Source organism: Ictalurus punctatus, chromosome 14 (assembly GCF_001660625.3).
Source record: "Ictalurus punctatus breed USDA103 chromosome 14, Coco_2.0, whole genome shotgun sequence".
NCBI classification, from domain to species: Eukaryota; Metazoa; Chordata; class Actinopteri; order Siluriformes; family Ictaluridae; genus Ictalurus; species Ictalurus punctatus.
Window position 1 is genome coordinate 19,658,178 of NC_030429.2, and position 27,972 is coordinate 19,686,149.

General features: G+C 38.5%; 1 protein-coding gene across 4 annotated transcripts; it reads left to right on the forward strand.

Annotated features, from left to right (window-relative positions):
- Positions 1 to 2: 2 nt before the first annotated feature.
- Positions 3 to 27,657, forward strand: gxylt1a (glucoside xylosyltransferase 1a). Of its 4 annotated transcripts, XM_053685581.1 has the most exons (9): positions 3 to 297; positions 1,076 to 1,192; positions 1,436 to 1,622; positions 2,932 to 3,063; positions 3,879 to 4,130; positions 4,610 to 4,733; positions 5,720 to 5,892; positions 12,525 to 12,706; positions 26,533 to 27,657. In XM_053685581.1, the coding sequence occupies exons 1-8, from the start codon at positions 158 to 160 to the stop codon at positions 12,684 to 12,686; spliced, it is 1,287 nt and encodes a 428-aa protein (XP_053541556.1). In that variant the 5' UTR covers positions 3 to 157; the 3' UTR covers positions 12,687 to 12,706; positions 26,533 to 27,657. The 4 variants fall into 4 exon arrangements, with proteins under 4 accessions (XP_053541556.1, XP_017340898.1, XP_017340899.1 ...); XM_017485409.3 differs by lacking the exon at positions 26,533 to 27,657 and having other exon boundaries at positions 12,525 to 15,819; XM_017485410.3 differs by lacking the exon at positions 26,533 to 27,657 and having other exon boundaries at positions 1,100 to 1,192; positions 12,525 to 15,819.
- The last annotated feature ends 315 nt before the right edge of the window (positions 27,658 to 27,972 follow it).

Here is a 27,972-nt window from a genome sequence, read left to right on the forward strand (position 1 = left end):
GTTGTGCTAATCCTCTAGCGGTGGCTGTGCTGAAGGAGGCCTAGCTCCAGTAGGAAAACCCGAGCTGGAGATGTTCAGAGCCCTTCACTCTGTGCTCAGCTCCACGTTTCAGAGCCGTCAACCATGACGTGACTTCCAATCTCACGGTTTCTAGAAAATGCGTCGACACCTTCGTCTTGTGTCCGTGTGTGTGATATCGGTGTTCGTGTCGGGGCTGTACGTGTTCGAGCAACTCGCGTCCTCTCTGGAGACCGACGCCAGTGCAGGAGGCCTCAGCCCGCCTCACCCCCAGCACAGGTAGCGCTAGCTAGCTAGCAACAAACTATAACCTAGCTAAATATATATCTGCTCTTGCTGTTAGCATATGTCAGTCGTAGAAAGTGTCGGAAATAAAAGCTGGTTCTGAGTATCTATATATTTATATATTTTTACAGAACTTGTCTAGTAATAGTTAGCTAGCTAGCCTACCTAGTATCTAACATGCTAAGCTAGTTCTTCGGTTATTTAGCTGGTATGCTGCATGTAATTATTACCTAAATAATATACTTTAACGATGCTAAGCAGTATCTGTAGTTTGGGCGAGGTTTAAAAGTGCACACAGATAGCTACTTAACACAGCAAATGAAATTTAGACAAGGCATTAAGGTGTCTGGCCAACAATATTACACTTACAGAGATTAATGTACATTTTAAAGCAAATGTGCAAAATCCTGTGTATTATTGCTGTTCAGTAATAATTGTAGTCATTATAGCGTGACTACGTTGTGAACACCATGATTACTGAGATAGTTATGTCACCATACTTTCCAAGCCAAGCTTGTATTTGCATTTGTGTTTCGAAGATAGTGAGTGTGTGGGCTGTCAGTTAGATCTGGAGCAGATCTGTCACCATGAATGGCTTTGCTTTGCACATTAACGGACTCGTGAGAAGAAACGAGTGTCCTCCAGGAAAGCTCTGGAGAAATGTGTGTGGTGCACACCAAGTTCATCTTCTCGGTGATTAGATGATGAATCGGATGTGTTCGGTGAGGTATAGCACTAAACTCTGACGTGCTCTACGTCACGCCTGATGTAGAGCCTATTTTTCTCGTTCTGTCAGGTGTAAGTCAATGTCTGTCACACACTGGAATCCCTATTGGAGACTGCCCCGTGATGTTTGTGGAAAGAACTGCTTTATGGAGTCGGCTCGTAGGTAGGATGGGTTGACTTGAACATTGGTTGTGAGTTCAGATTATAGCCATCAAAGTTAGATTGACGTTTGTTTGAACTCTTATCCAGGCATCATGTTTCTCTCTCTTGTCCTTCCCCATCAGTGCTAAGCATCTTACCTGAAAGGCATGGCCCTTGAGCTTCTCTTCAACCTGTGTTTTATCTCACCATCTCTAATTAGATCTAATTAATCTCACCAGCTCGTCGGTGTTGTGCTCCTCTGCAGGTATGCTGTGGATAAAACATTGTCCGAGGTGGACAGAGCTGAGCCGGTCAGGTTGGCAGTGGTGGCCTGTGGGCCCAGGCTGGAGGAGACTCTCACCATGCTGAAGTCTGCGGTTCTCTTTAGTCACAGAACTCTCCACTTTCACATCTTTGCTGAGGACGAACTCCATGCTGGCTTCCGAGATGCTGTGAGTTCAGTGCTTACATTTCTCTCAAGGTGCTTTTGTGGTTCTTAGACTAGAGGTCAAGTGATGGTGGATTTTACCTAAGTCTGGCGGTACCTACCTGCCTTAATAAACCGATGGTTTTAAAAATTGATCCTGAATGAAAACATAACGCTCAAAGTAAACATTGCCGAACTTTATTACAAACATAAACAGTGCTGACTCTACCATGAAAATAAATCTGAATGTCTATTAACTATTAATAAATATTAAAGTAAGTAAAAGATATACATTCAAACGGAACCAGAGTAACACTCCAAATTACGCATAAAGTTATTGACATCCAAAATGAATCAAAAAACACTTTGAATAACACAACAAAATGTGTCAGTGATGGTTTAATTTCGCGTCTAGAGGCCGCTCTTGGACTGTGTAATTGAATTCAATTCAATTTCATTTCTGTGGCGCTTTTTACAATGGACATTGTCTCAAACAGCTTTAAAGAGACATATAAACACGGGACACAGATTTTAAATGTGTGAATTTATCCCTATTGAGCAAACCGTTGGCAAGGAAAAACTCCCTAAGATAAAACTACCAGATCTTTGAATGTCACACCTAGTGTGAAATGCTGACGTGCACATCCAAACTATGACATTTCGATCAGGGCTACGGTATTTGTGGTCATTGAGGCAAATTAACCCACCGTGGATAGTGCTTATTTTGATAATGATTTATCCCAAATTATTGATTACAGAATGTTTTGGAAAGCAAAACTCATCCACAGTTATTTCGTTCATTGTTATCTTTCTCAAAACTTACATCCATTATGTTATGAGTCAAAAAGACTTCCACAGTTTAAATACACACAAAAACAGCTTAAAACAGCTTAAAACAGTAAACCTTTGTGTCTCAGACAAGCCATAAGAAGAAATATTTGCATATAAGTTAATGATCTTAAAAGAGGAAAGTCAAAAAATTTCAAAGAGATATTAACCAGTGTTTCAGACATGAAATGTGCAAATGGGTCAAACTGATCCATAACATAATAGGAGGATTAAAAAGAAAAGTATGTGCAAGTATGTTCGAAGTCATAAGTACCAAAATATAAACCCTGGTTAGTCTTCAACTACAAAAAGTTTTTCTTTGAAGTGTCTCTGAAAAGTTCATGACTGCCACCGTAGTTGTACATCTTTTACTGTCATTGGACCGTAAGACTTTTTATGATCTAGATATAAATTGGCAAAAGAGGGGAGGGAAAAAAAATCTTAATTTGCTTTGTTCAAGGATGTGTTAATGATTCAGTGTTGTCACCGTGTCTATCCTTTGCCAGTTGGAGTCGTGGCCAGGCAGCTTCCGTTCTAAATTTAACTACACTACCTACCCCATCACCTTCCCCAGTGACAATGCCAAGGAATGGAAGAAACTGTTTAAACCCTGTGCTTCCCAGAGACTTTTCCTGCCTGTGAGTATATTTTGGTGATTTGGGCATGGACCCAGACATCATTCGTTCATTCCAATCAGTCTGCTTGAGGACAACAAACACATACAGATCAGGTTCACCTTGGCACATGTCTGCTGAATAAAGGTCCGTTCACACGTACAACGATTTTATCGCTGCAAGTCGCCAGTCGCTGTACTATGAAGTCCCCAGTAGGCGTTCCTGCTACTGGTTGCCATAGTAACATTTATCAGTGGGTGGTGCAACTCGCATTCCTCTTTGGACATCAAACCAGTTTTCTTGCCGCTAAAATGAAACATTCTGAAGGCAGAGCGTTTGTATATATACACTACACCGGTGAATTTTCTATACATCATATCCTACCAGATGAAGGAGAAGCAGCGTGTGCTCTTTGCCATTGCTGTCATCTATCGGCGGTGAAAGCGCAAGCGCCGGACTCTGTCAGACTCGCAGGCAGCATGGTAGATCACATCCGCTCTACTGTCTTCACTCTCATTGGTAGTCGCTGCACCAAATCGCTCCAAATTTGCATAAAGTTAAACTATTCTCATCTTTGTCTTATCGCTGGACACGCCCACATCTAGTCGCCAATGGTCACTGTCGCTCATGTCGCCAGCCCTCATTGAAAATGAACGATCTCCGGTTGCTTTGTCGCTGCGAGCGAGTGTACCTTTAAGCAGACAGATTAAGCAGCTTATTTGAATGGCTTGTATTCCTAAAAAAAAAAAAAAAAAAAAAAAAATATTGGTGAAAAGTGGTTTGAGGTCAGCAGTTGAACATTGCTGGTGGTGTTTGTTTGTTTGTTTGTTTTTTATTAGCTGATCCTAACCGAGGTGGATTCTCTGCTGTACGTGGACACCGACATCCTGTTCCTGCATCCAGTAGAGCAGATCTGGAACTTTCTCTCCCAGTTTAACAGCACTCACATGGCAGCCATGGCGCCTGAGCACGAGGAACCGAGAATCGCCTGGTATAACCGTTTTGCACGGCACCCATATTATGGCAAGACCGGTGTCAACTCTGGAGTCATGCTTATGAATATGACGCGCATCAGAGCCAAACGATTCAAGGTAGAGAAGAGAGTTTGTATGTTTTGTGTGTGTGGTTGTATTCGGTCATTTGTAAACGACATTAAAGAAGCCAGTTTTGTGTTTTACGACACATCTAAGATGAGAACAAGGATTTTAATGCTGGGCCAGCAGAGGTCACTGTTATTCTGCTAGTCATATTGTCAGATTTCCTCCCCGTTGAAAGTGTTTCATCATGCTGTCCTTCTTTAAACAGGAAGAAGCAATATTCATTTCACACATGTAGTCATATCAGTGTCAATTCAGCCAGAAGCCCATATAATAATGATGAAAAGAAAGTAAAAGCTGTTTTATTATTTTGTTTGCTTGTGATGCTCATCAAATCATCCACATGTTAATCAATATCAGGAAAACTACTCAACGTAATTAGGTCACAGTTTTGGAGTAAGTGCTGTTTACTATGACGTTGTTTTTGAAAACGCACAGATGAAGTTTTATTTCCGCATTGTTTGATATGACAGAACGATATGACAACAGTTCACCTGAGATGGGCGGACTTGCTTATGCCACTACTACAGAAATACAAGCTCAACATTACATGGGGGGACCAAGACCTCCTCAACATCATATTCCACTACAATCCAGGTACATCGTCACATGGCTATACACTATACATTAGACCTCTGTGTATAGCCATGTAGTACAGCTTAAACCTTGAACTCGACACAAGTTGCTGCTATTGAATTATGTAATTTAAAGATGTAGTTTACATAATGTTAATCACAGGTCATAAGTTTACATATGCCTTGCAGAGTCTGCAAAATGTTCAAATAAGTTTTTGTCTTCTGGGAAACATGTCAATATTTTATGTATCTTCTGAAGGACAGTACTAAATGGGGAAAAAAAAGATCTTTAAACAAAATAACTATTTGCACTGATTATGCTGTTTAAAGCATTTACAGCCCCTGGCTCTTAACATATCGTGTTGCCTTACTGAGAATCAGTGAATGTTTGCACCTTATTGTAATAGTCATGTACGAGTCCCTCGGTCGTCCTAAATGTGAAAATATGGATTTCAAAATCATAGCCAGTGTTGGAAAGGGGTCAAATATGCAGAAGATGCTGGAAAACTAAAGAATGTGCAGGACCAGGAGGATTTTTCTGAAGAACAGTGGGCAATTTAAATGCTCAGGACAAACAAGGGACTCATCACACCGCATAAACACAGTTGTTGATCATCCAGGTAACAACACACAGTATTAATAATCAAGGGTATTTAACTTTGCTTGTAGACTATATGTAAACATTTGTTATGAGAAATAGCTTATTCAGGGCAGCACTAATTAAAAAACAACATGCAATTTTTATGAGCGCTCTTATTTAAAATTTTGCAGATTCTGCAAGGGGTATTTAAACTTATGACCTAAACTGTATCTGTCTCTAGTAGTTTCAAACTGCCAGTCTTAAGCAGATTATTGATTTCCAAATTATTGTAACCAGATGTGTATATACTACTAGATGGCAAAAACATGAATGCAGCTTTCCGCAGGCAATGCTTTAATAGCACCTGCCACCGTAGGACAGATGTATAAACATGCACGTCTTTTGACTACTGATTAAATGCCCCACAGAAAGCCTGTTTGTGTTCCCGTGCCATTGGAACTACCGGCCAGACCACTGCATCTACGGCAGCAACTGCGCTGCTGCTGAGCATCATGGTGTTTACGTTCTCCATGGCAATCGAGGTGTTTACCATGATGACAAACAGCCTGCATTCCGAGCCATTTATGAAGCCATTCAGAAAGTAAGCTCTTGCTTAAAAAAAATCTGGTTAAACCATACAAACAGTGTTATGAAAAAAAAAACCCAACGTGTGGATTCTTACGTAGTTGTGCTGTTTAATAACATGGGTGCGACACATCATGCTTTTTCATTATCCACCATGCACGCTTTCATCAAAGCAGGATAAAATCTAATTAAATGTGGTTAATTTGTGAAAGGCCATATTGAAGTTCCTTCAGGCGAATGCTTGCACCAGCCTGGCTCGCTGTCTTGTTCTGCACAACGGAAGCACAGTATGGGCTGAGAAATGAAGGGATCGGAAATTGCTCCTGCAAATATTTTTCAGATAGAACACCTGTGCTTATAGCCCTGTGGGCTTTTTGTTGGTCTGCCCCATCAACTCGACATTATCATTTCTTCCTGTTTCCACCCCAACCCTTTCAACTCAACCGTGTGTTTAAACTATACAAGGTTTTTGCAAATTCATGAACAAATTCATATTGCTGTCTGAAATAAAGCATCTCTTTACTCTCATAATTCCCTATGAGGAGAGGTCTTGTCAGGACTAAGTTCAGCTGCATGGTTTGGAATTTGTGTGGTGTAGTGATTTCTGAATACTTCTAAACTTGAACATTTGTGTGGTTACATGCCCAGGTTCAGAGGATTTGCTTCGGAATGAGTGGGAGCGTTTGCTCTGTAGCTGAGGGTTAGAAATCAATAGCTCTGTTAACGTAGACTGCCAGCGCCATCGTGTTCTGGACTTAATCTCTGTCGGCCTCATCAGGGTCAACGATCGCTCCTAATGCGCTAATCTTTAAAGCCAACGCTCCCTTCTTCCTTTCTCCATTCCTTCTCTTCCTCAGCACATCCCTCCCTCATTTGTCAGGGTTTTGAGGTTTGGTTAGTCACTTGTTTCTCCCTTTCTCTTGTATTGAGTGGTCAATTCTTTGTTCATTTTGTCAGCAGAAGGAGAGAGAGAAAGAGTGTGTGTCTGTGTCTCTCGTCATTATGGCCAGGTAAGACCTCTTTGCCCTTGACGGAGGAGGAAGCATTTTGGACCATTAGCTAAATGAGGTTTGTCATTAGTCGAAGCCCATGATTCAGCTAATTGCTTTGTGTATGGCAGGTCAAACCCACATTCACTGTTTGGCCATGCAGAGCATCTACAACAAAAGAAAGAATGAATATTGCAGTCAAGTTTGGGAGTAGCTTTAAAATAGCCATGATATTGTAACCTATTGTCTGTCACAGTTGTTTTGGTCCAGTTACTTGCTTCCACCAAATCTGCTCCCCTTTTCTACTTCCTTGTCTCAGAGCGCACAAGGCCTCAGGCTTGTCATGATAGCATGTACTCCCTGTAGACACACTCACAGAGACAGGAGTTCAGTTGGCAGTAAAAGACCCCACCGTTGCTGTGCCAAACCTCACATAAGCACCATAAAATCTTTAGTGCCAGTGTTTTGTTTGGGACTAGGAGAAAGCAAAGCAGCATCCAACAGCTCCACCCTTCCGATAAAAATCAATAAGAGACAGTAAACTCAGCTTCATCAAGGTATGATGTGTGCCCTATCATTGATAATAAAAAAAAAAAAAATTGCACGTTTTAGTGCTCTCATACAAAACCAAAGCAAATGAGGCCCCATAAAAAAGGTTGTTGTGTTTTATTTACTCTGCAGATTATAAAAGTACCCTTTCTTATTCATGAAAAAAAAAGATTAAAGAGGTGTGTGTATATATAGAAAATAGAGAGGAATGCAATGGGTATCACCTTGAGTTATAAAGCCTTATTTTTACTTATTTTTACGGCCCGAACTGGAGGAATCTGGATGGAAAACACCTACAAAGCCCTGTGCTATTGTAAATGGTTTCTCATTGTAAAAAATCTATTAAAAAAAAAAACAATATCTATTTAAGAAACAATGTTGTCAGAAGACAAAATTTAATAACAGCTTTACCTTTTGTCTTTTTGTTGTTTCATGACAGGTTTTTCGTTGTAGTTTTATACAACTGATGATTGATTGCTTGTAATTAGTTCTCCAGTGATGATCCCAGTGTACTGCATGGATTGTATTGTAAATGTGAAAACAAGTCTTTCAAAATGCTGGGACTGATCTACTATCTGTACATATCTATGATAAAGTTTAATTTTTAAATTAGACACAATAAGACATTAACAACAATAGCGACTAATAAAATAGAACAATTATAATAATAAATGTTACGTGAATGTGGTCTCTATCGTTAAAATATTTATTGTACTGTACTCCCCCTTCTTCTTCTTCATTCTTCTTCTATGCTGGACAAGGGCAAGGGATGACCAACAGACAAAGGGATGATTCCCGGGCAGGACCACATGAGATTTCATCATGTTACACAGAGCGGCAATTTAAATTATGAATGTTTACTGTATTTCTGGAATTTTCCATTTAACTGTCTTGGACCTTGGTTTCACTAACTGAACCAGCCGATATGGGGGTTTTACTGTGTGTGTGTATATATTCTGTATACTGTAACGGAGCTCAGGTCGTCGCTACTCGTGTAGCTTGTTCCCAAACACCTCCTTCACAGTGCAGACCCTTGCCAAGCCACACCCCACCTTCTACGTCTCCACTACCAGCACCTGATTAATAGTCCTCACTCTTACAGCAGTGAGGACGAGTGCCACAGGCTGATTGTCTCCATGCCACGGTGCATTGACGCAGTAATTTGTACAAAAGGAGCCCAGACCAAGTATTGAGTGCATAAATTAATATTCTTTTCAGAAGGTCGATATTTCTGTATTATAAATTATTTATTCTAATATTTTGAGATACTGGATTTTTGATTTCCATGAGGTAAGCCGTAATCATCAAGATTAAAATAAAAAAAGGCTTGAAATATTTCACTTTGTATAATGACTCTAGAATATAAGAAAGTTACACTTTTTAAATTAAATTATGGAACAAAATGAACTTTTCCACTATATATATATATATATATATATATATATATATATATATATATATATATATATATATATATATATATATATATATATATATATATATATATAGAGAGAGAGAGAGAGAGAGAGAGAGAGAGAGAGATGTACCTGTATAACTTCATACAGTGGTGCTTAAAAGTTTTTAACCCTTTTAGAATTTCCTATTAAAAGTAGACAAGAACCCATAAACAAATGAGACAAAAATATTATACTTGGTCATTTATTTATTGAAGAAAATGATCCAATATTACATACAGTGAGGGGAAAAAAGTATTTGATCCCCTGCTGATTTTGTACGTTTGCCCACTGACAAAGAAATGATCATTCTATAATTTTAATGGTAGATTTATTTGAACAGTGAGAGACAGAATAACAACAAGAAAATCCAGAAAAACGCATGTCAAAAATGTTAAGTTGATTTGCATTTTAATGAGGGAAATAAGTATTTGACCCCTCTGCAAAACATGACTTAGTACTTGGTGGCAAAACCCTTGTTGGCAATCACAGAGGTCAGACGTTTCTTGTAGTTGGCCACCAGGTTTGCACACATCTCAGGAGGTATTTTGTCCCACTCCTCTTTGCAGATCTTCTCCAAGTTATTAAGGTTTCGAGGCTAACGTTTGGCAACTCGAACCTTCAGCTCCCTCCATAGATTTTCTATGGGATTAAGGTCTGGCCTAGCCACTCCAGGACCTTAATGTGCTTCTTCTTGAGCCACTCCTTTGTTGCCTGGGCCGTGTGTTTTGGGTCATTGTCATGCTGGAATACCCATCCACGACCCATTTTCAATGCCCTGGCTGAGGGAAGGAGGTTCTCACCCAAGATTTGACGGTACATGGCCCCGTCCATCGGCCCTTTGATGCGGTGAAGTTGTCCTGTCCCCTTAGCAGAACACCACCCCCAAAGCATAATGTTTCCACCTCCATGTTTGACGGTGGGGATGGTGTTCTTGGGGTCATAGGCAGCATTCCTCCTCCTCCAAACACGGCGAGTTGAGTTGATGCCAAAGAGCTCCATTTTGGTCTCATCTGACCACAACACTTTCACCCAGTTGTCCTCTGAATCCTTCAGATGTTCATTGGCAAACTTCAGATGGGCATGTATATGTGCTTTCTTGAGCAGGGGGGCCAGGGGGCACTGCAGGATTTCAGTCCTACACGGCGTAGTGTGTTACCAATTGTTTTCTTGGTGACTATGGTCCCAGCTGCTTTGAGATCATTGACAAGATCCTCCCGTGTAGTTCTGGGCTGATTCCTCACTGTTCTCATGATCATTGCAACTCCACGAGGTGAGATCTTGCATGGAGCCCCAGGCCGAGGGAGATTGACAGTTCTTTTGTGTTTCTTCCATTTGCGAATAATCGCACCAACTGTTGTCACCTTCTCACTGCTTGGCAATGGTCTTGTAGCCCATTCCAGACTTGTGTAGGTCTACAATCTTGTCCCTGACATACTTGGAGAGCTCTTTGGTCTTGGCCATGGTGGAGAGTTTGGAATCTGATTGATTGATTGCTTCTGTGGACAGGTGTCTTTTATACAGGTAACAAGCTGAGATTAGGAGCTCTCCCTCTCCCTTTAAGCCTGTGCTCCTAATCTCAGCACCTGACACCTGGGAGCCAGAAATCTTTCTGATTGAGAGGGGGTCAAATACTTATTTCCCTCATTAAAATGCAAATCAATTTATAACATTTTTGACATGCGTTTTTCTGGACTTTCTTGTTGTTATTCTGTCTCTCACTGTTCAAATAAACCTACCATTAAAATTATAGACTGATCATTTCTTTGTCAGCGGGCAAACGTACAAAATCAGCAGGGGATCAAATACTTCTTTCCCTCACTGTATCTGTGAGAGGCAAAAGTATGTGAAGCTTTGCTTTCAGTATCTGATGTGACTCCCTTGTGCAGCAATAATTGCAACTAAACGTTTCCGGTAACTGTTGATCAGTACTGCACATCGGCTTGGAGGAATTTTTGCCCGTTCCTCAGTACAGAACAGCTTCAACTCTGGGATGTTGATGGGTTTATTGAAGATAAACGTTTATTTTGAAATTGATGCATGCAACACGTTCCAAAAAAGTTGTGACGGGGCAATTTAGGACTAATTGCGATGTGACAAGTTGAAATAAGAAGGTGATGTGAAACAGGTGAGGCAATCGTCCAATCATAGTATATAAGGAGCCTCCAAAAAAGGCCTCGTCCCTCAAGAGCAAGGATGGGTCGAGGCTCGCCAATCTGCCAACAGATGCGTCAGTGAATAATCCAACACTTTGAGAACAACATTCCCCAAAGACTAATCGGTAGGATTTGGGGCATTTCACCTTCTACACAGCACGATATAATTAAAAGATTCAAGGAATCTGGTCAAATCTCGGTGCGTAAAGGGCAAGGCCGAAAACCACTTCTGAATGCGTGTGATCTCCGATCCCTCAGACGTCACTGTCTTAAAAACCGTCATGAGTCTGTAATGGAGGTCCTGACATGGGCTCAAAAATACTTTTCTAAACCTTTGTCACTCAACACCATTCGCCGCTGCATCCACAGATGCAAGTTAAGGCTTTACTATGCAAAGCAGAAATCATACATCAAGCACCGCCGACTTCTCTGGGCCCAGTCTCATCTGAGATAGACAGTAGCACATTGGAATTGTGTTTTGTGGTCCGACGAGTCAACATTTCAAATAGTTTTTGGACAAAACAGCTGCCGTGTTCTCTGGGCCAAAGAGGAAAAGGACCATCCAAGCTGTAATCAGCATCAGGTCCAAAAGCCAGCGTCTGTCATGGTATGGGGGTGTCTCAGTGCTCATGGCATGGGTAACTTGCACATCTGTGAGGGCATCATTAATGAAGAAAGATATGTACACATTTTGGAGGAACACATGCTGCGATCCAGAGCAGGACAACGCCAAACCACATTCTGCCCAGATTACAAGCGCATGGTCACGTAAGCAGAGAGTGCGGGTACTAGCATGGCCTGCTTGCTGTCCTGACCTGTCTCCCATTGAGAATGTGTGGCACATTATGAAGCAGTGAAAGCCCAGTACAGTTGTGCAGCTGAAGAAATGCATAATGGATAAAGGGGAGAAAATTCTACTTGCTAAACTTAACCAAATGGTGTCTTCACTCAGCATCCAAACGCTTAATTGTTAAGTGTTATCAAAAGAAAAGTTGATGTTACACAGTGGTACACTGTCGACTGTCCCAACTTTTGTGGAGTGTGTTTCAGTCCTCAGATTTGAAAAGAGTGTATATTTTCAAAAATAAATTCACAAAATAAAACATCAAATAATGTGTTAATAATGGATTTTCATTATAGTACAAAGTGATTTGAATTTTCAAATGACTCTTTTTATTAGATTTTTTTTTTTTACATTTTCCATACTGTCACACCTTTTTCAGAATTGGGGTTATAGAAAGTTCTAAAGAGTTCACAAACTTTCAATCACCACTGTATTATTCCTATGGTTAATGAATAATTCATAGTAGGTACTGAATTCTGTTCTTTAAGAGGAATAACTGAATAATAAGCTGGTAATGGGGCTAAATGCTAGTTTTGTGGTGTAATGGGGACAGGTAAAACAGGTTTTGCACTGTGCTTTGTAGTCATAGTGTAGAATCATTTTATGCACTATTTTATTTATTTATTTAAATGTTGTTGTTTTTTTCTTTTTTGCAGTACCCATTTGGAGAAGATGCAGTCAGTTTCCTACTTAAACCTTTAGAGGAAAAACTAAAGACTACCATGCATACATACTGTGGAAGATCCAGTCACCTTTTCACTAAGAAATTACAGGAGAGCATAAGAAAACTTCAGAATGATAATCACAATGCAAGATGATCTCATCCAGCTCAACCCAAGTGAGTTTGTTTCATCCACACTGTTGCTAAGAAGACGTGAACAGTGGTTCAAATCAGGTCGTGGTGATAGTCCTGTATGAGTGAACTGGCGGTTGAAATGAGGCACTGAATTCACTTTTATATCTCCTCACTAAAGTCCTGTTTCCTTTTTGTCTTTAATCATCAGCTAATGATGTTTAAGTGTGTTGGTACTGCAGGCTGTGAATATTGTTATGAGTAATATTAGGAAACATGGAATTCCTAGTAAAATTTCATCACCTAAACATTAAGCCTTATTTCTTTCCAGGGATAGTTAAATAAATTGTGTCTGCCGATTTGAGTTCAGTTTTATTATTAAGAATGTTATTGTAAGATTGCTGGGTTTTAGGATTGGAAAATGAGCCTTTATGTAAATGAGCAACAATGTTTTAAACTACTCAATGGCTTTAAAAGGTACGGACGATGGCGTACATGTCAGTTAAGCCTACTAACTTACAGAAATGAGATCACAACCTTGAAGACAAGGAATCACTCAGTACGTTTACATGGACAACAATAATCCAATATTAATTGTTAATATTAAGACGATACTCTGATTAAGAAACTAGCATGTAAAAAGCAATTTTTAATTACCTTAATCCGATTAAGGTCATACTCGAAGTAAACACAAATTGAATTAAGACGTGGAGTATTCCTGTTTTAGTCACATTATTGACGTGTATTACAGACACGTACACACCTTAATCACACTATTAACATCGTGTGGGAGTTTTCACAGCATTTTGCGACAGGACACGTACACACGGCAGTCCTCAACCATTTTACGGCAAACAATAGAGCATGCTGCGTCCGAAACCGCGTACTTACTTACTATAGGCCTATAGTAGGCGAAATACATGTATCTCGGCTACTATATAGACGGTAAGTATGCCTTTTGGGACTCGGCCCACGGCTTCAAGCAGTCGTCTATTAGCATGTATAGCATAACAATTAACTGCACTTGAACGTTCGTAAAAATGAAAAATAAAAACACCCAAAACTGTATATGGTACCATAACGAAGACGAACTGTATGTTGATACGTGAAATTCTGGAGGGAACGTCGGACGGCGTGACGTGGGGACGTAATTACGTGTGCCGTTAATCCATCTATGTTCTATAACATGTAAAACGGGAACATGAAAGGAGTATTCTAAAAGCGACTCGTAAACACCTTAATCACAATATTGTCTTATTCAGAATAAGCTCAATAATTAGATTACCACTGTCCATGTAGGGCAATTAGAAACCAAGTATTCACTTGTATTCACTTTAATAAAGTGTCACAACTTTATTTGAAGGTTTTCAGTGTTATGCAACACCTTGTTATGATTTCATGTTTTAACACATGACATATCATCAAGGGATTGACCAAATCTTGCAAAATTGCTTAATTATATACATAAATACACACTACAGGTATTTAAAACCATATAATGTTGTTCTCCCAAGTAAGATTATTAGGGGTCCAAGTGCGAAAAGCCCTATTGTTTTTGTGAAGATTTTTATTTTAATTCTCGCTAAATGAGATTGTAAGAAAAAACACCAAATTTGGCAGATAGGTATTCTACCACTACTCCAAAAGTGGGAGAAAGCATTGGCCTGGTGGTGGCGGCGCTATAATGTAGTGTTTAATGTTTTCTCCTGAACAGGGGAGTATCATCAATTCATCAATTTAATGTTTATGAACATAGGCAGTTCACTATAATCTTAAAACAATTGAGGGGTGATCATAAAAGGGCAAAGGTTTTTTCTGTTTTTTATTTTATTTTATTTTTATTTTCTTAAACCTGTTCTGCTTAAGCGAACAGTATCAGGCTGGGTCTTTTGATGAGAGTGGGTTCATTAGATCCCAGAATATTTAGGTCTAATATTCTGTTCAACAGAATATTAGACCTACAGGTTTTTAGCTTTGATCAGACCAACCAGGATTTTGCGATCGCAGAAATTAACGCAAAATCAAGCAAACTCCGCAATATTCAGATTTTTTTTCAATATTTGATTTTTCAAAATTACTGCAGATTTTCTGTAGATTTGGGCCAAGACGCATCATGTGGCATCATCACAATGCGTATTCAACCGAAACTCGCTTCAGTTCATATGCGCTGAACATGACTACAGCTAAAAGGTCTCAAAACAATTTTGTGCAATTGCAATTTTGCCAATTCAAGTAGTTTTCTGAGAAAAAAAAAAAAAAAAGCACAAAAATGTAAAATTTTGAAAAAGCCACAGCAAAATGAAGCAAAAACTGTTTCAGTCCTGTATGGACTGTTTGATTATTGAATTTTGATGGTTTTAACAATGTTTTGTTTTTCATTCACACTTTGCTGAATGTTTAATATAACATTTCAAATCGTTACACTTCAAATATTTTGAATATTCAACACTATGTTCCCTTGGACTTAAAGTCTCATGTGGCATTGTTTACACTTCATAACAATGAATAATACATAAAAGTGCTTACATTACTCAGTAAGTCACCCAGCAGCTTTATAAAATGATTTCTTAAAATTAAATACGTACTTTGTTGATAAAAGTTCCTGAAATGTGTTCCAGGTTATTTTCAAGCACAAGACATATGTTAGAAAAGGAAGGGATATTTGCAGGTTGTGTTAAGGCATTGTTTACAGAACTAAAGGAGCTACAGAAATATCTCCGATTTAGTCTGAAGTCGAAACTTCATTTTAGATTCACTACTGGGCCTGTAAAGGACGTCACAGACTAGTTATAATCAAAACCAAACCATCTCTTAAGCATTTGCTTTGTATACTCCCTTCTACATTAAATATTGAGAGATGATCCAGAGTACGTACTGATCATACAGCAGAACTTGGACATTTTGTTAACATCCACATCCAACATACCTGCTGAATGAATAACTGTCATTTGTGTGTCATTTTGCTGTACGAGACATCCCCATAATATTAGAAAGAATAATTTTATGAATGTAGAAAATATTTTCTATGCTTTGATTTAGTCATTTAATGTGATCATGAATATTGTTTATTAATGTTAATAGTGGTACCTTTTGCTGAATGTAAATGTTTGAATGATGCAGTATATTTTTTTGTAATAAACATTGCACTTCTAATTCTTTTCCAGTCTTCTGGGTTTTAAAGTGATTAGTGTGGGTGGAAAAAACTTCTCCACCGAAAGTTCATTGCAAATGACAAACTGTGATTTAGAACAAAATACATGAGGTTCTTAGACATGCTCGTTTAGTACCATCCATCAGGTTGCACTTCACTTCATATATTAACTATATAGTAGGATATTTGGATGAAAAATGTACAGCAAATGTAGATGCAAGTTCATCCGAAGTGTTGTATTGCATCTCTGGTGTGTCACCCCGCCGACTCTCCGAGCAGGAAAGGATTAATTCTGCTCCTGCTTTTTGAGTGAAAATATCTCCTACCCAAAGCCTTATTCATTTAACACAGCTTTTAGTTTCACAGGAGGTCTCAATTACAATAAGCTTTTCTCTAATTATCAGCTTTCTCCCTCCTCTCTGAAACGCAGTGGGCTGCTAAGGGCAAGCATAAACGCTAAATACCCCCCCAGCTTTACTGGTCCGAAATGGGTCCATGCCAAAGAGGGGATTTTCATCTCTTTCCTAAAGTAATTATACAAATGCAGAGGGCAGATAAACCGGAATAATTAGAATACCTTGAAGTCAAAGCACTTAGCAAGATGATTTCCTCAGAATATCCGCTTCCGATGTGAAATAATGACGTGTTGGGTGATCTATTGGAGCTCTGGTTTAAGGGCTCGTTCGATTTCATTTTATGTGACACTGCCCATAGGATAGTCGTCTTAACACTTGTGTGTAACGCCAATTGCAATGGCCCTTCGAGGCAGACTGGAGAATAAATCAATGGAAGATAAATGACCCAGTTCATTGAAAATCCAGCTGGAGATGGAGTACTAGATGAGTTGCTTTAGGAAGAAAATGGCTGATTGAGGATGTTTTTGTAATGTGCTTTCTGTGCCACACTTTGATTCTTACAGAATGGGTAAACCGTGAACACGCAGGATTCCCCATGTGTCAAATCAAAGTCAATTAAACAGGTATTTAAATGTTCACATAACCTCTTAGTTCACATAATTGAGTTAATTTGAAAATAATTTACCTTCGCGTGGTGTGTTTCATAGAATCATGAAACGGTACCGATTGAAATAAAGTCGGATGTCCTGTACACGGTGGTTGAAAAGAATCATGCTGGTCCCAGCAGGAACTGAACAGGACCGCATATAGTGAGGACATTGAAAGTCTGAGATTTGTTTTTCATTTCAACCTGTAAATAAACAGAACGTTTTGAATTAAAATTTTGGAAAAATGTATAACAAATGTTATGAAGAGTACAGTGAAAGAATATTCAAGAATCTGTAGTATTTCTAGGTCACTATTCAAAAGAAAGGAATTTTGTGATCTTGACAAGAATATGTTAATTCTTTGAACAAAGGGTCAGATTTTTCTGAAGTATTATACCTTCCACTGAAGCATGTGCTCAGACTTGTGGAGAGAAAGTGGTAAAGAAAAGTGGGTCATACCACTGTATATTTTTATGGAAGCTCATAGTCTTGTTACTAGTTTATCAGTACCTCAAACTGGACAAAAATTGTGGAGTGGTGATCAGTTATGGATACAAGTAGCCATTATCAACCAGCTATATGAACAGAGAAAATACTATTCAAAATGCATAAACAAAACAGGCATATACACTATGACCAAAAGTATTTGGACACCTGAGCATAACACCTATACATTCTTATTGAACATCCAATTCCAGATTTAGTCCTGCTTTGCTGTTATAATAACCTTCAATCTTCTCGGAAGGCTTTCCACTAGAGTTTGGAGCGTGGCTGTGGGGATTTTCTTCCTTCAGCCACACGAGCATTAGTAACTTCAGTCTCTAATGTTCAGTGAGGAAGCCTGGGGTGCAGTCAGTGTTCCAGTTCATCCCAAAGGTGTTCGGTGGAGTTGAGGTCAGGGCTCTGTGCACGGCACTCGAGTTCATCCACTCCAACGTTGGCTAACCATGTCTTCATGGAGCTCACGCTGTGCACAGGCACGTCGTCATACTGGAACATGTTTGGGCCTCTTAGTTCCAGTGAAGGGAAACTGTAATGCCACAACATACTGTAGAGAGACATTCTAGACAATTGTGTATTTCCAACTTTGTGGCAACAGTTTGGAGAAGGTCCACATATGGGCATAATGGTCAGGTGTCCACATACTTTTGGCCATATAGTGTAGCTTATTTTACTTATGAAAATATATACAGTGCTGTTTCTTGATTATGTCCTAGTGCTTGATAATTTCATGTCCTGCACCTATTGCTTCAATCTCAGTGAAACTCGGGCAGTAAAATACAACAAAATATTCATTTTCAGCGACTGAATTTTAAATATTCTTTTCTCTGCCATATAGTGCACTACGTAGATACTAAAACACCACTCTGTTCTTACCCTACATAGTGAGCATATATAGCAATTAGGAAGTGATTTAGGATTGAGCCTTGAAGATGGTTGATTTCATGTTTTATGTAATAGTAGGATTTGTCGTAATGTAAAAGAAGTAAAAGCAAGTAAATAGATACAGTATGAGAAGGATAAAACACAACAGGGAATGTTGTTGTAGGAAAATAATAAATGACACCAGCTAATCAAGGTGGTGTCCTGTTGGCAGAGTTACAACAGATCCTGGAGTGTATTATTCCTTTTATACCACAGCACTGTCTCAGCGATTACCAGTTTCAGTTTATTAATGGATGGCTTCATTAAAAAATCATGCTTTTTAACCATTTATAGTTACATTTAATATTGTTCCATTACCAGCATCATGTTTTTCAAAAAAACAACACAGTTTATCATGTTACAGAGAAATTGGAAGGTGCACAATCCTATTTCCAGAAGGCTTATTGACTGTTTCAAGGTGCAGCTTCACTGCATCCATGATAAGAAGTTTTTTTTTTTTTTATTAGACTCTGAACTACTTAGATAAAGCGTTCTCCATATAAGTCCCTGTGAAGAAGCTGTTTCTTTAGAGATCATGTCTCATGCGTTAATATATACCTGTGATTTCAATTACCGGCACTTCTGTCCGAGCTGAAAATAATAGAAAATTAATCGACACTTTCTGACCAATGAGATTTGAGAATTCAGCGCTGCTGTGGTACAATCAGTTGTCTGCATTGTTCTTTTAGCTCCACCCCTGTGTTTTTATTCAATACTCTTGCTAAATGTTTGCACTGGTAATTCAGCACATTTTTCACTCTTCTGTGGGGGGGGGCACAACCAAAAAATAAATAAATAAATAAATATACCCCACCACACTATTCTAGTCTGGTTGTCACTTTGATGACTGAGCTGTAACTGGGGAAAAGAGGAATGGAAGTGGAAGCTAACCTGTTCCACAGATAGAGAGCGATTTATTTTCTACCGCCTCTCCTTGTAGCTGTCCTGTCAGCTAAATAACAGATTTGTTTGCTTTTATTGCTGAAGCAAGTATAATTGTGCTGAAACTTTAAAAGAGGAGAGACAAGCGATGACTGTGTATCTTAATAAAGAAGGTGCCAACTTCCTGTATCTTGCTGTCATCTTGTTGTATCTGACGTGCAGTGATCACAACTAATACAGGAGATGCACTTTATCAAAACGTTACTCGGAGCAAACACGACACAATCTGTTCCCATGGACAATATTATGAAGTCCATGACACTTCATTAGCTTTAATGTGGGTAACATCTGTTACTTTATTTGCATGACAGTGAATAGAAAGCTGCTCACTGATTGTGGAGTGCTAAATTACTCATTTATTTAAGTCAATACTTGCGGCTCAATCCTTGATGTGCTTTCTTTCACTAAGTGCTAGCAAAATAGTCAGGAGGCATGAGTGTTCAGAGTGTTAGTGTCTTCACTGAGACTTTGCTTAGTGTTTTGTTGCCTTTGCCTATATGCCCTGCCTTTCTTTGACAGTAATGTGCAACACAACAGGAAAATAAGAGACATGTTTAACGTTGAGGTTTATGATTCAATTGTAGCGAAAATGTCAGCCTGATTCATCATCCAAAACATTTAAGTAATGTTTTCTCTATTATCCGGCACCAGAAGAGTATCAATCATTTAAATTGACCTTTTGTCTTTTATGTGGAGAACGGTTCTGTGTGAAGTGGACCAGTCCCGAAGGCCTGGAGCCACTGTCAGAAATCAATGGGACACTCAAATATTTCCAGACAATACTGGTCATCATGATTCAATATTTGCCCTCATATTTATTATTTTTCTACAGCAGTGATAAATATCCCATTGAATTTTGAGGAAGATTTATGAATCTAGGATTCTAATTATAGATGACAGGAATATTTGTCCTCAGTTAAAAAAAGAAAGAAAAAAAACCACAAGTTATTACCATGCCTCATATAGGGATAATAGCTAAAATATGTCTAATTCAATTTTTGTGCTCTTTTTCCTAGTATTTGTTCTAAAAGTAAAATATACCACTACTGGCTGAGTTGCATGAAAGCTTACTGTAGCCAAAAGTATGTGAACACCTGACTATCACACCCATATACAGGCCTTCCTGAAACTGTTGCCATAAAGTTTGAAGCACACAGTTGAATTTGATGTCCTGGTGTGCTGTAGCATCACATTTTCTGTTCACTGGAACTAAGAAACCCAAACATGTTTCAGCGCGACAATACCCCTGTGCACAAAGCGAGCTCCATGAAGACATTGTTTGCCAAGGTTGGAGTGGAAGAACTTACGTGTCCTGCAAAGAACCCTGACTTCAACTCCACTGAAAACCTTTGCGATTTATTGGAATGCCGACTGCACCCCAGACCTCCTCATCCAACACTCCTCACTGACCTCTTGTGGCTGAATGAGCACAAATCCCCACAACCACGCTTCAAAATCTCATGGAAAGCCTTCCCAGAAGAGTGGAGGTTATTATTACAACAAATGGGGACTAAATCTGGAATGAGATACTGAACAATCACATATGGGTATGAAAGTCAGGTGTCCACAAACCTTTGGCCATATAGTGTAGTTGAAGGTTGTTTTCACACTTGCAGTCATTTGAGCCTAGAGTTTGGTACAATTGGGGAAGTACGAACATTGATTTCAAGCCAAGGAGATCAAAATACCTTGTCGTCTTGAAACAGTGGTCTTGGGTTTGCTTTTAGTTAAGCATGAGGTGCGGAAGCAATCTGCACTTTGCGCTGCATGCAGAATAACCTGATTGGTTCAATTTGTCATGTTACTTCCTGTTTCAGGTTTTGTGATGTTGCGGAAAGGTTATTATGGTCATTGACATATAAATATTTCAAAGTACTGTAGAACTAGTTCACCTTTGCAAAACAAAACAAAAAAAGCCTTTCACGTCTTGTACCTGGGTTGAAAAGCTAAAAAACTGATACAGGTACAGCTCATTCTTTTGCAGGTACTTCTGCACAATGACATGCTTCCAAAAAGTGCTTCACCACTTGTGTGTTGGTAGCAACAGATGAACCTAGTGCAACAGATTCATTACCTAGTAATGAATCCCATTTTGCAAACAAAAGGGATGTATAGAATTGTGCAATCGAGCAACGGTTGGGAAAAAATTCTTCTAATGAGCCTCTCCAACAAAACAAACCCAGAATCTGTCCTGGGTGTGGACTCCAGTGCTCGGACCAAGTGTGAAAACTACATAGGTTACCAAAATGGGTACTGGGAGGAAACTACTCTCTACTTGCATGGTTTTTTTTTTGCATTTAGTTGAACACACTTTTTTTTTTCTGCAGGAGAGGATTTCTCCCAAGTATGACTTTGGCTGTAGCCCAAATGTCTGTTGGATTAGTTGAGAACCACGGTGCCAAGGACATCTGGCACTTTTGGCAGGAGAATTGTGAGTGTTAAGGGTCTGTTTATTGCCCTATTGCCTGGGATCCTGGTGACACAATAACACAGTGACCCCATTACTAATGGCACACACACTGGCACCAGCAGAACTATGTTGTCCAAATAACTCCACCAAACTCCACAACTGGAAAGTTATCAGCTTGCTTGGGGATATCTATAACACGGTTGGGCTAAAAGTACATCCAGGAGAGAAGGGGGAACAATCTGTACAAGTTAGCACTTTGAAAAATCTGTGAAGATTCAAATTAGAAAATCACTTTTCAGAGAGATGGTAACTGAGCTGGATGGAGAGCTCTATCTCTAGAAGTATATTCAGTTATATATCTGCAAGAAGGCCGGTCAACATAAGCATAAAGAAATTCTTCACTAGGATCAAATCCCATACCTGAAAATGCAAGAATTTCTGTCTGTATTTACCAGCATTACAAAATGTTATTAACTACATTCATCTAACTCATTATAATGTGACTTTTTCCTAATAACTATGAAGAACTGAATTAATTTGTTCAAAATAGTATCCATTTTGATGTAATGCCATTATGAGTAGTTTGTATTTTGGTCTTTGGTATTATTAGTGGAGAAGTAGAAATGACATTTATGGTTGAATAAAGGGTTCAGTTGCAGCTACATAATGAACACCTGAACAACTTCAGGTCGAAAGTCATCCCAAAAGCTCAGGATGCATTTAATCGTTTCATTTGTGATTAAGCTCCAAATTAATCTGTTAGTTTTGAGTAGAAAAAATTGGATTCCTTATCAGCTTCTGAGCAGTGTTTTTAAATATGAAGCATGTCACATCATAATAGATTGTGAGGCCAAGCTAAGAAACCAGTTAATTAAAATAAATGAACGATCCAGTGCTTTATGGTGTTGTGCAGATAAACGTATAACTGTGGAAACCTACACTGTGGAAAAGGCAGTCTATTTTGTCATAAATTTTGTTGTATAAATTAATTTTATCTTCTGCTTTGTTACTGTGTCAGTAGAAAATAACAATTTGTAGGTTTATATATATATATATATATATATATATATATATATATATATATATATATATATATATTGTGTGTTTTAGAAGATAAAATAAATTTATACAATAAAATAGAGTGCCTTGTCCACAGTATAGGTTTTCGCTTTTCAGATAAAAAAAAACATAATGGAGGTTGTTATGAATTATCTGCAGAAACAGAAGCAAATGTGACAGCCAAAGTCTCAAGAAAATATGGTGGGTTCTTCAAGATACGTGACAAAAAAAAAAAAAAAACTTACCATCTGAATTCCTTATAAATTTGCAGAACGTTGTTCCTAAAAGAATTGATGCTGTTTTATAGGCAAAGGGTGTTCATGGCAAATGCTGACTTCATTTAGGTTTTAAAAAAAAAAAAAAAAAAAAAACGAAAAACATTTAATGCTCTTTATAGTCAAGCTTTTATATGTAGAAACATTTCATTTCATTTAATTATTTTTGGAGTCATGTTCGTATTCTTTTGCATAATTCTGTATATTTGCAATATGGGAACCTGACTATTGTGCCTTAACATAAACTAATTAAAAGACATGACTGCAAATTGCCAGGCCAGGCTTCTTAAAAAACAAAACAAAACGAAAAAAAGCTGAGTAAACTGATTGAAATGATAAAAAAAAAAAAAAGTTAAGAGTTTGTTATAGGTTAATCACAGAATGCAAATTTATATATAAAGGCTGCATTACAGACTTAGTCCACTTTTGCTGCTATAACAGCCTCCACTCTTCTGGGGATTTTCCCATTCAGCCACAAGAACATTGGTGATGTCGGATGAGGAGGTCTGGTACACAGTCGGCGTTCCAGTTCATTCCCAAGAGGTTTAGTGCAGTTAATGTCAGGCCTCTGTGCAGGCTATTGAAGTTCTTCCACTTCAACCTTGGAAAACCTTGTCTTCATGGACCTCACTTTGTACTCATGGGAAAGTGTAATGCTACAGCATACAAAGACATTCTAGACAATTGTGTGCTTCCAACTTTGTGGCAACAGTTTGAACAAAGCTCACATATGGGTGTGATGATCAGGTGTCCACAAACCTTTGGCACTATAGTTTAGAACTGTTAAGCGTTGCCCCAGAAGGACAACTAAAGGACCTTTAATGGTTTTATATATTACCTTAAAGAAAAATTTTATGATCGTGCTGCATTGACTCTTAATTTTTTTCTCAATTTCCTTTTAAGGGTTTTAATTGTTTTCCAGTAAACATGACAGGTACTGGAACATGATGAATGAGGATGAATGTTAATTTACTTTGTGTGAAGGACATTCCAGAGAAGCACCTGGAGGTCTGCGTGTGTTTCAATTTCCAGCATTAAGGCAAATAATCGAGTTGTAAATAAATGCAACTTTAGTTCTATGTGACATTAGAAGCTGAAAATAGACTTCAGGCACAGCGCAAAATGTAATACAGACTTTGAATAACATTTCTCATGCATTTCTACCAGTTAAAATACTGTACTGACAAAATTGTAAGTGATTTTATCTTGGTGTGCTTTGAAGATATATTCAGTTTCTTAAATGGCCATGGAGAAATAAACCACATCAGTGTCAGCTTATTAAATGTTTAACAAACTAATTGCTTTTCTTTTCTTTTTAATGAACCTACAATACACTGATTAATCAGCATGTACATGGCATTCACTGTCGTATCAGCTAGCGGTTACAGGAATTTAGAGATGAGGTTACATGTCCATAGCTACTTCCGATAACAGTTATGCAAATCAAGCAGCCAAGACCATGTAACATCTGATGAGATGCCTTGTAGCAGAGATTGAGAGCACACTAAACCACCTCAGGAACATCATTTGTCATGTGTCCTTTTCATTTCAGAAACACTCCATAACTAATTTTGCTGCACAACCCCTCCACCACCTCCTCTCCCTTCAGCTCGTTGGCATCATTAGCATTATTTATGCATGCTCTAGGACATGGCCTCATTTGGTTGCAAGATATAGCGAGACAGTGAAAAAACAGGTCACGTGCTGCACTTTTCAGCATAATGGTATATTTTCCAGTGAGAAAAAAAGAAAGAAAGACTGTAACCAAAAACAAAATTCCCTGTCAACTGCTCAGAGTAGTCACTAATGTTACATCATGGTAGTATTTGGCTATGATCAGTTTTTCCATCTTCTGATTCTCTGAACCTAAATCATAAGACTTAAAGATAAGTTTAATTGGTGGTTTAATCATTTGTATTAGTATGTCTGTTGGTCAGGATTCAGTGGATCAAAAATGACACACAACTCATGAAGAATGAAGATTCTTGCTTTGAAGTTATTCGAAGTCTAAATGTTGCCACATCACTGAAGTAACGGAATTTGAAAACGAATTTTAGGTGATTTAAGTGATCCTACAGCGGCCTCTTGACAGAACAAACCCAATGTGTGTCACTCTACACCGGGATCTAATTTGCGGAGCACTATTGATTTCTCGGCTTTCCTCTCTCCCCCTAATTGAAGCTCGGAGTGAATTCAAACCATGAAAAGGGAAATCTATTCATGCACCAAGAGACTGGGCAAATAAGTAGAAGCACGGCAGCCCAAAAGTAACCGAATGCTTAGGTTCCCCTGACAGTGAAGATCTCCTGCTTTAATTGAAAGCTCATCACCTGTGATGGACAGAATTTAAAGCTCCAGCCGCCATGGAGGAAAATCGATGCCGCTGGAAAAGGTGCCACGAGTTGCATTTGGCGTAGCGGCAGTAAATATTGAATCGAATTTGTAAGTGCATTGTACATAATTAACCTGTTAGTTTACTGAGACAGTCGTTTGTAATACACAGGAGGATAGTGGTGTTGATGACTGTTTAAAATGACTCACATGTGCGTAAGAAGCTCTGTGGGTACAGGGGTAATATAGAGTAGTATACAATAGATTAAGAAACTGTCCACACAAACCTCTGTTTAAATTGCAGGTTTTTGTGATGAAACCAAGATCAATCATGTCAGATCTTTTTCCACCTTAAAGTGATATCGCAAACAGCAAAATCCAAGTCATTTAACAAATAGAAATGTTTTAGAAAAAAAAAAGAGATATACACCTGTCATACACCGGGGGCAGTGGTGGCTTGGTGGTTAAGGCTCTGGGTTAGTGATCGGAAGGTTGGAGGTTCAAGCTGGGGGTCCTAGTTGCCACCGTTGGGCAATTGAGCAAGGCCCTTAACCCTCTCTGCTCCTTTGGCACTGTATCATGGTTGACCCTGCACTCTGACCCCAGCATCCTAACATGCTGGGGTATGTGAAGAAAATTATTTCACTGTACATATGTATGTGTGATTAATAAAGACTCATTATCAATGAACTGATTCTGATTAACCCCAAATAATTGGCCGTAAGGTTTTCTTCATCTTCCTTTCATCCAACTGCTGAAGCCATGGCCCACGAAGGCCTTACAAAGCATATACAGGATCTCACTGCTGAGCAGTCTTGATCAGCAGGGGCGTACAAACGATTTTTCAAAACACTAGATGTACCCTGGAATACCTTGAAGGCCATTCTCAAAAGTAGATAAAATAGGGCATTACAATGACTTTACCAAGAACAGGACCTTGAAGCAATGATGCATATAAACTCTATTGTTATGAAAAGACAAGTGAAATTAAACTATTCATCTTTTTAGTCTTCAATAGCAATTTTATATTGCTTTAGCATTTACCGTTCATAGTCCAATATACTAGCTAATGAAATGAGCTCGGTGCTTATCTATCTGTAACCAGAATAGTAAATAAAAGTAAACATTTCCATCTGTGTGTGTGTTCGTGTGCCTGTGTGGGAGTGGGAGTGCAAAGCTTATGTTCCATGTGTGCACCATCTATTGTTGCTCTGCTGTCTCGGTTTTATTCTAATTAAAGTTGGACAATGGGAACTGTGCTCTCTTTTACAACAGATAAGTTCAGAAGGCCAAGCCGTCCACCTCACTGTTATGAATAGCGCACAATAATGGAGCTCGTCAGAGGAAGCAGTAACGAGAGAGGTCCGGACTGTTTGCAGTATGGTAAATGGGTTCACTTACACTTCTCATGCATATTCAATAAGGCTTTGACGGAAGGTTTAAATAAACATGATGCAATTACTTTAGGGAAAACCACAATATACTGAATATTGTATGGATTTCAATAATGAATGAGTAAAATCTTGTTTTTTATAAAGTACTTTTTTCACATAATGTATTTGTAAAAAAATTAAATAATAATAATAAATAAATCAGTGCTACTTGTTTTGATCTTCCATGTGTGAACTTTAAGCTCTGATTATTCTGTGGTGTTTGGGTCTCTTCTTTAATAGGCAAAGCTTTTTTCTGTAAATGCACTGTAGCATAAAAGAGCTCTGATGAATAAAAGGATTAAAATACCTTGCAGTTGCACTCAGCCTATAATAAAAACCATTTCGGAGCAATGATCCACGTTATTATAGATTATTTTATGGCCATAATAATTTAGGCTTATTACCCAAGTTTTTTTTTTTTTTTTTAAGGAAAGAATATTATACCAAAATTAAGTGTTCAAAAATTAACTGTTGAAATAATTCAAAGTTATAAATAAAATCATTCCATGTGCAGAGATGAAATAATGTTTGTTTATGGCATTAATGTAAAACAGGGTCAGCCAAAAATGTTTTACAACTTAAAAAATGTATACATTAATCAGAGGGCATATGAAAATCTTTATCGCATGACTAAATATCAGGTGTATCAGGTGTTTCATTCTTGCTCTCATTTCACATAATATTTCGGTGGGGGGCGGCTCTTAGTTCACTCACTAAGAGAGGGCAGTGGTGGCTTGATGGTTAAGGCTCTGGCTTACTGATCAGAAGGTTGGGGGTTCAAGCCCCAGCACTGCCAGGCTGCCACTGTTGGGCCCTTGAGCAAGGCCCTTAACCCTCTCTGCTCCAAGGGTGCTGCATCATGGCTGACCCTGACTCTGACCCCAGCATCCTAACATGCTGGGGTATGTGAAGAAAAGAATTTCACTGTACTGTAATGTATATGTGACCAATAAATAAATACTCTTTATCATTATTTTCCTTGTTTTAAATCTTTGCATTTTTCATCTTGTTTCTTTAAATATTCTAAGCAATGGTACAGATAAACATTCTTTACTGAGCGAAGTCACAGTGGATTCCACAGACTTTTCGAGGATGTCAATGCGTGTCAGTAACTCCACAATAGAAAATATTTTGGATCGCAGTTTGAATGTTTATGATTTGACAGTGCACATTCAAATTTCCCAATCAAAAGCTTCTGAGATCAAATTCCTCATTCATTGAGGCTTTATTAATCATAACTTCCTCCCTGATAGATCTGTAAACAAACCTCATCATGCTCGTT

Excerpts from the sequence above, each read along its gene's own strand:
- gxylt1a (XM_053685581.1), top strand. The coding sequence starts at position 158 with ATGCGTCGACACCTTCGTCTTGTGTCCGTGTGTGTGATATCGGTGTTC. Across the intron at positions 1,193-1,435 it reads TTTATGGAGTCGGCTCGTAG|GTATGCTGTGGATAAAACAT; the intron begins GTAGGATGGGTT and ends GCTCCTCTGCAG. Across the intron at positions 4,131-4,609 it reads TCAGAGCCAAACGATTCAAG|AACGATATGACAACAGTTCA; the intron begins GTAGAGAAGAGA and ends TTGATATGACAG.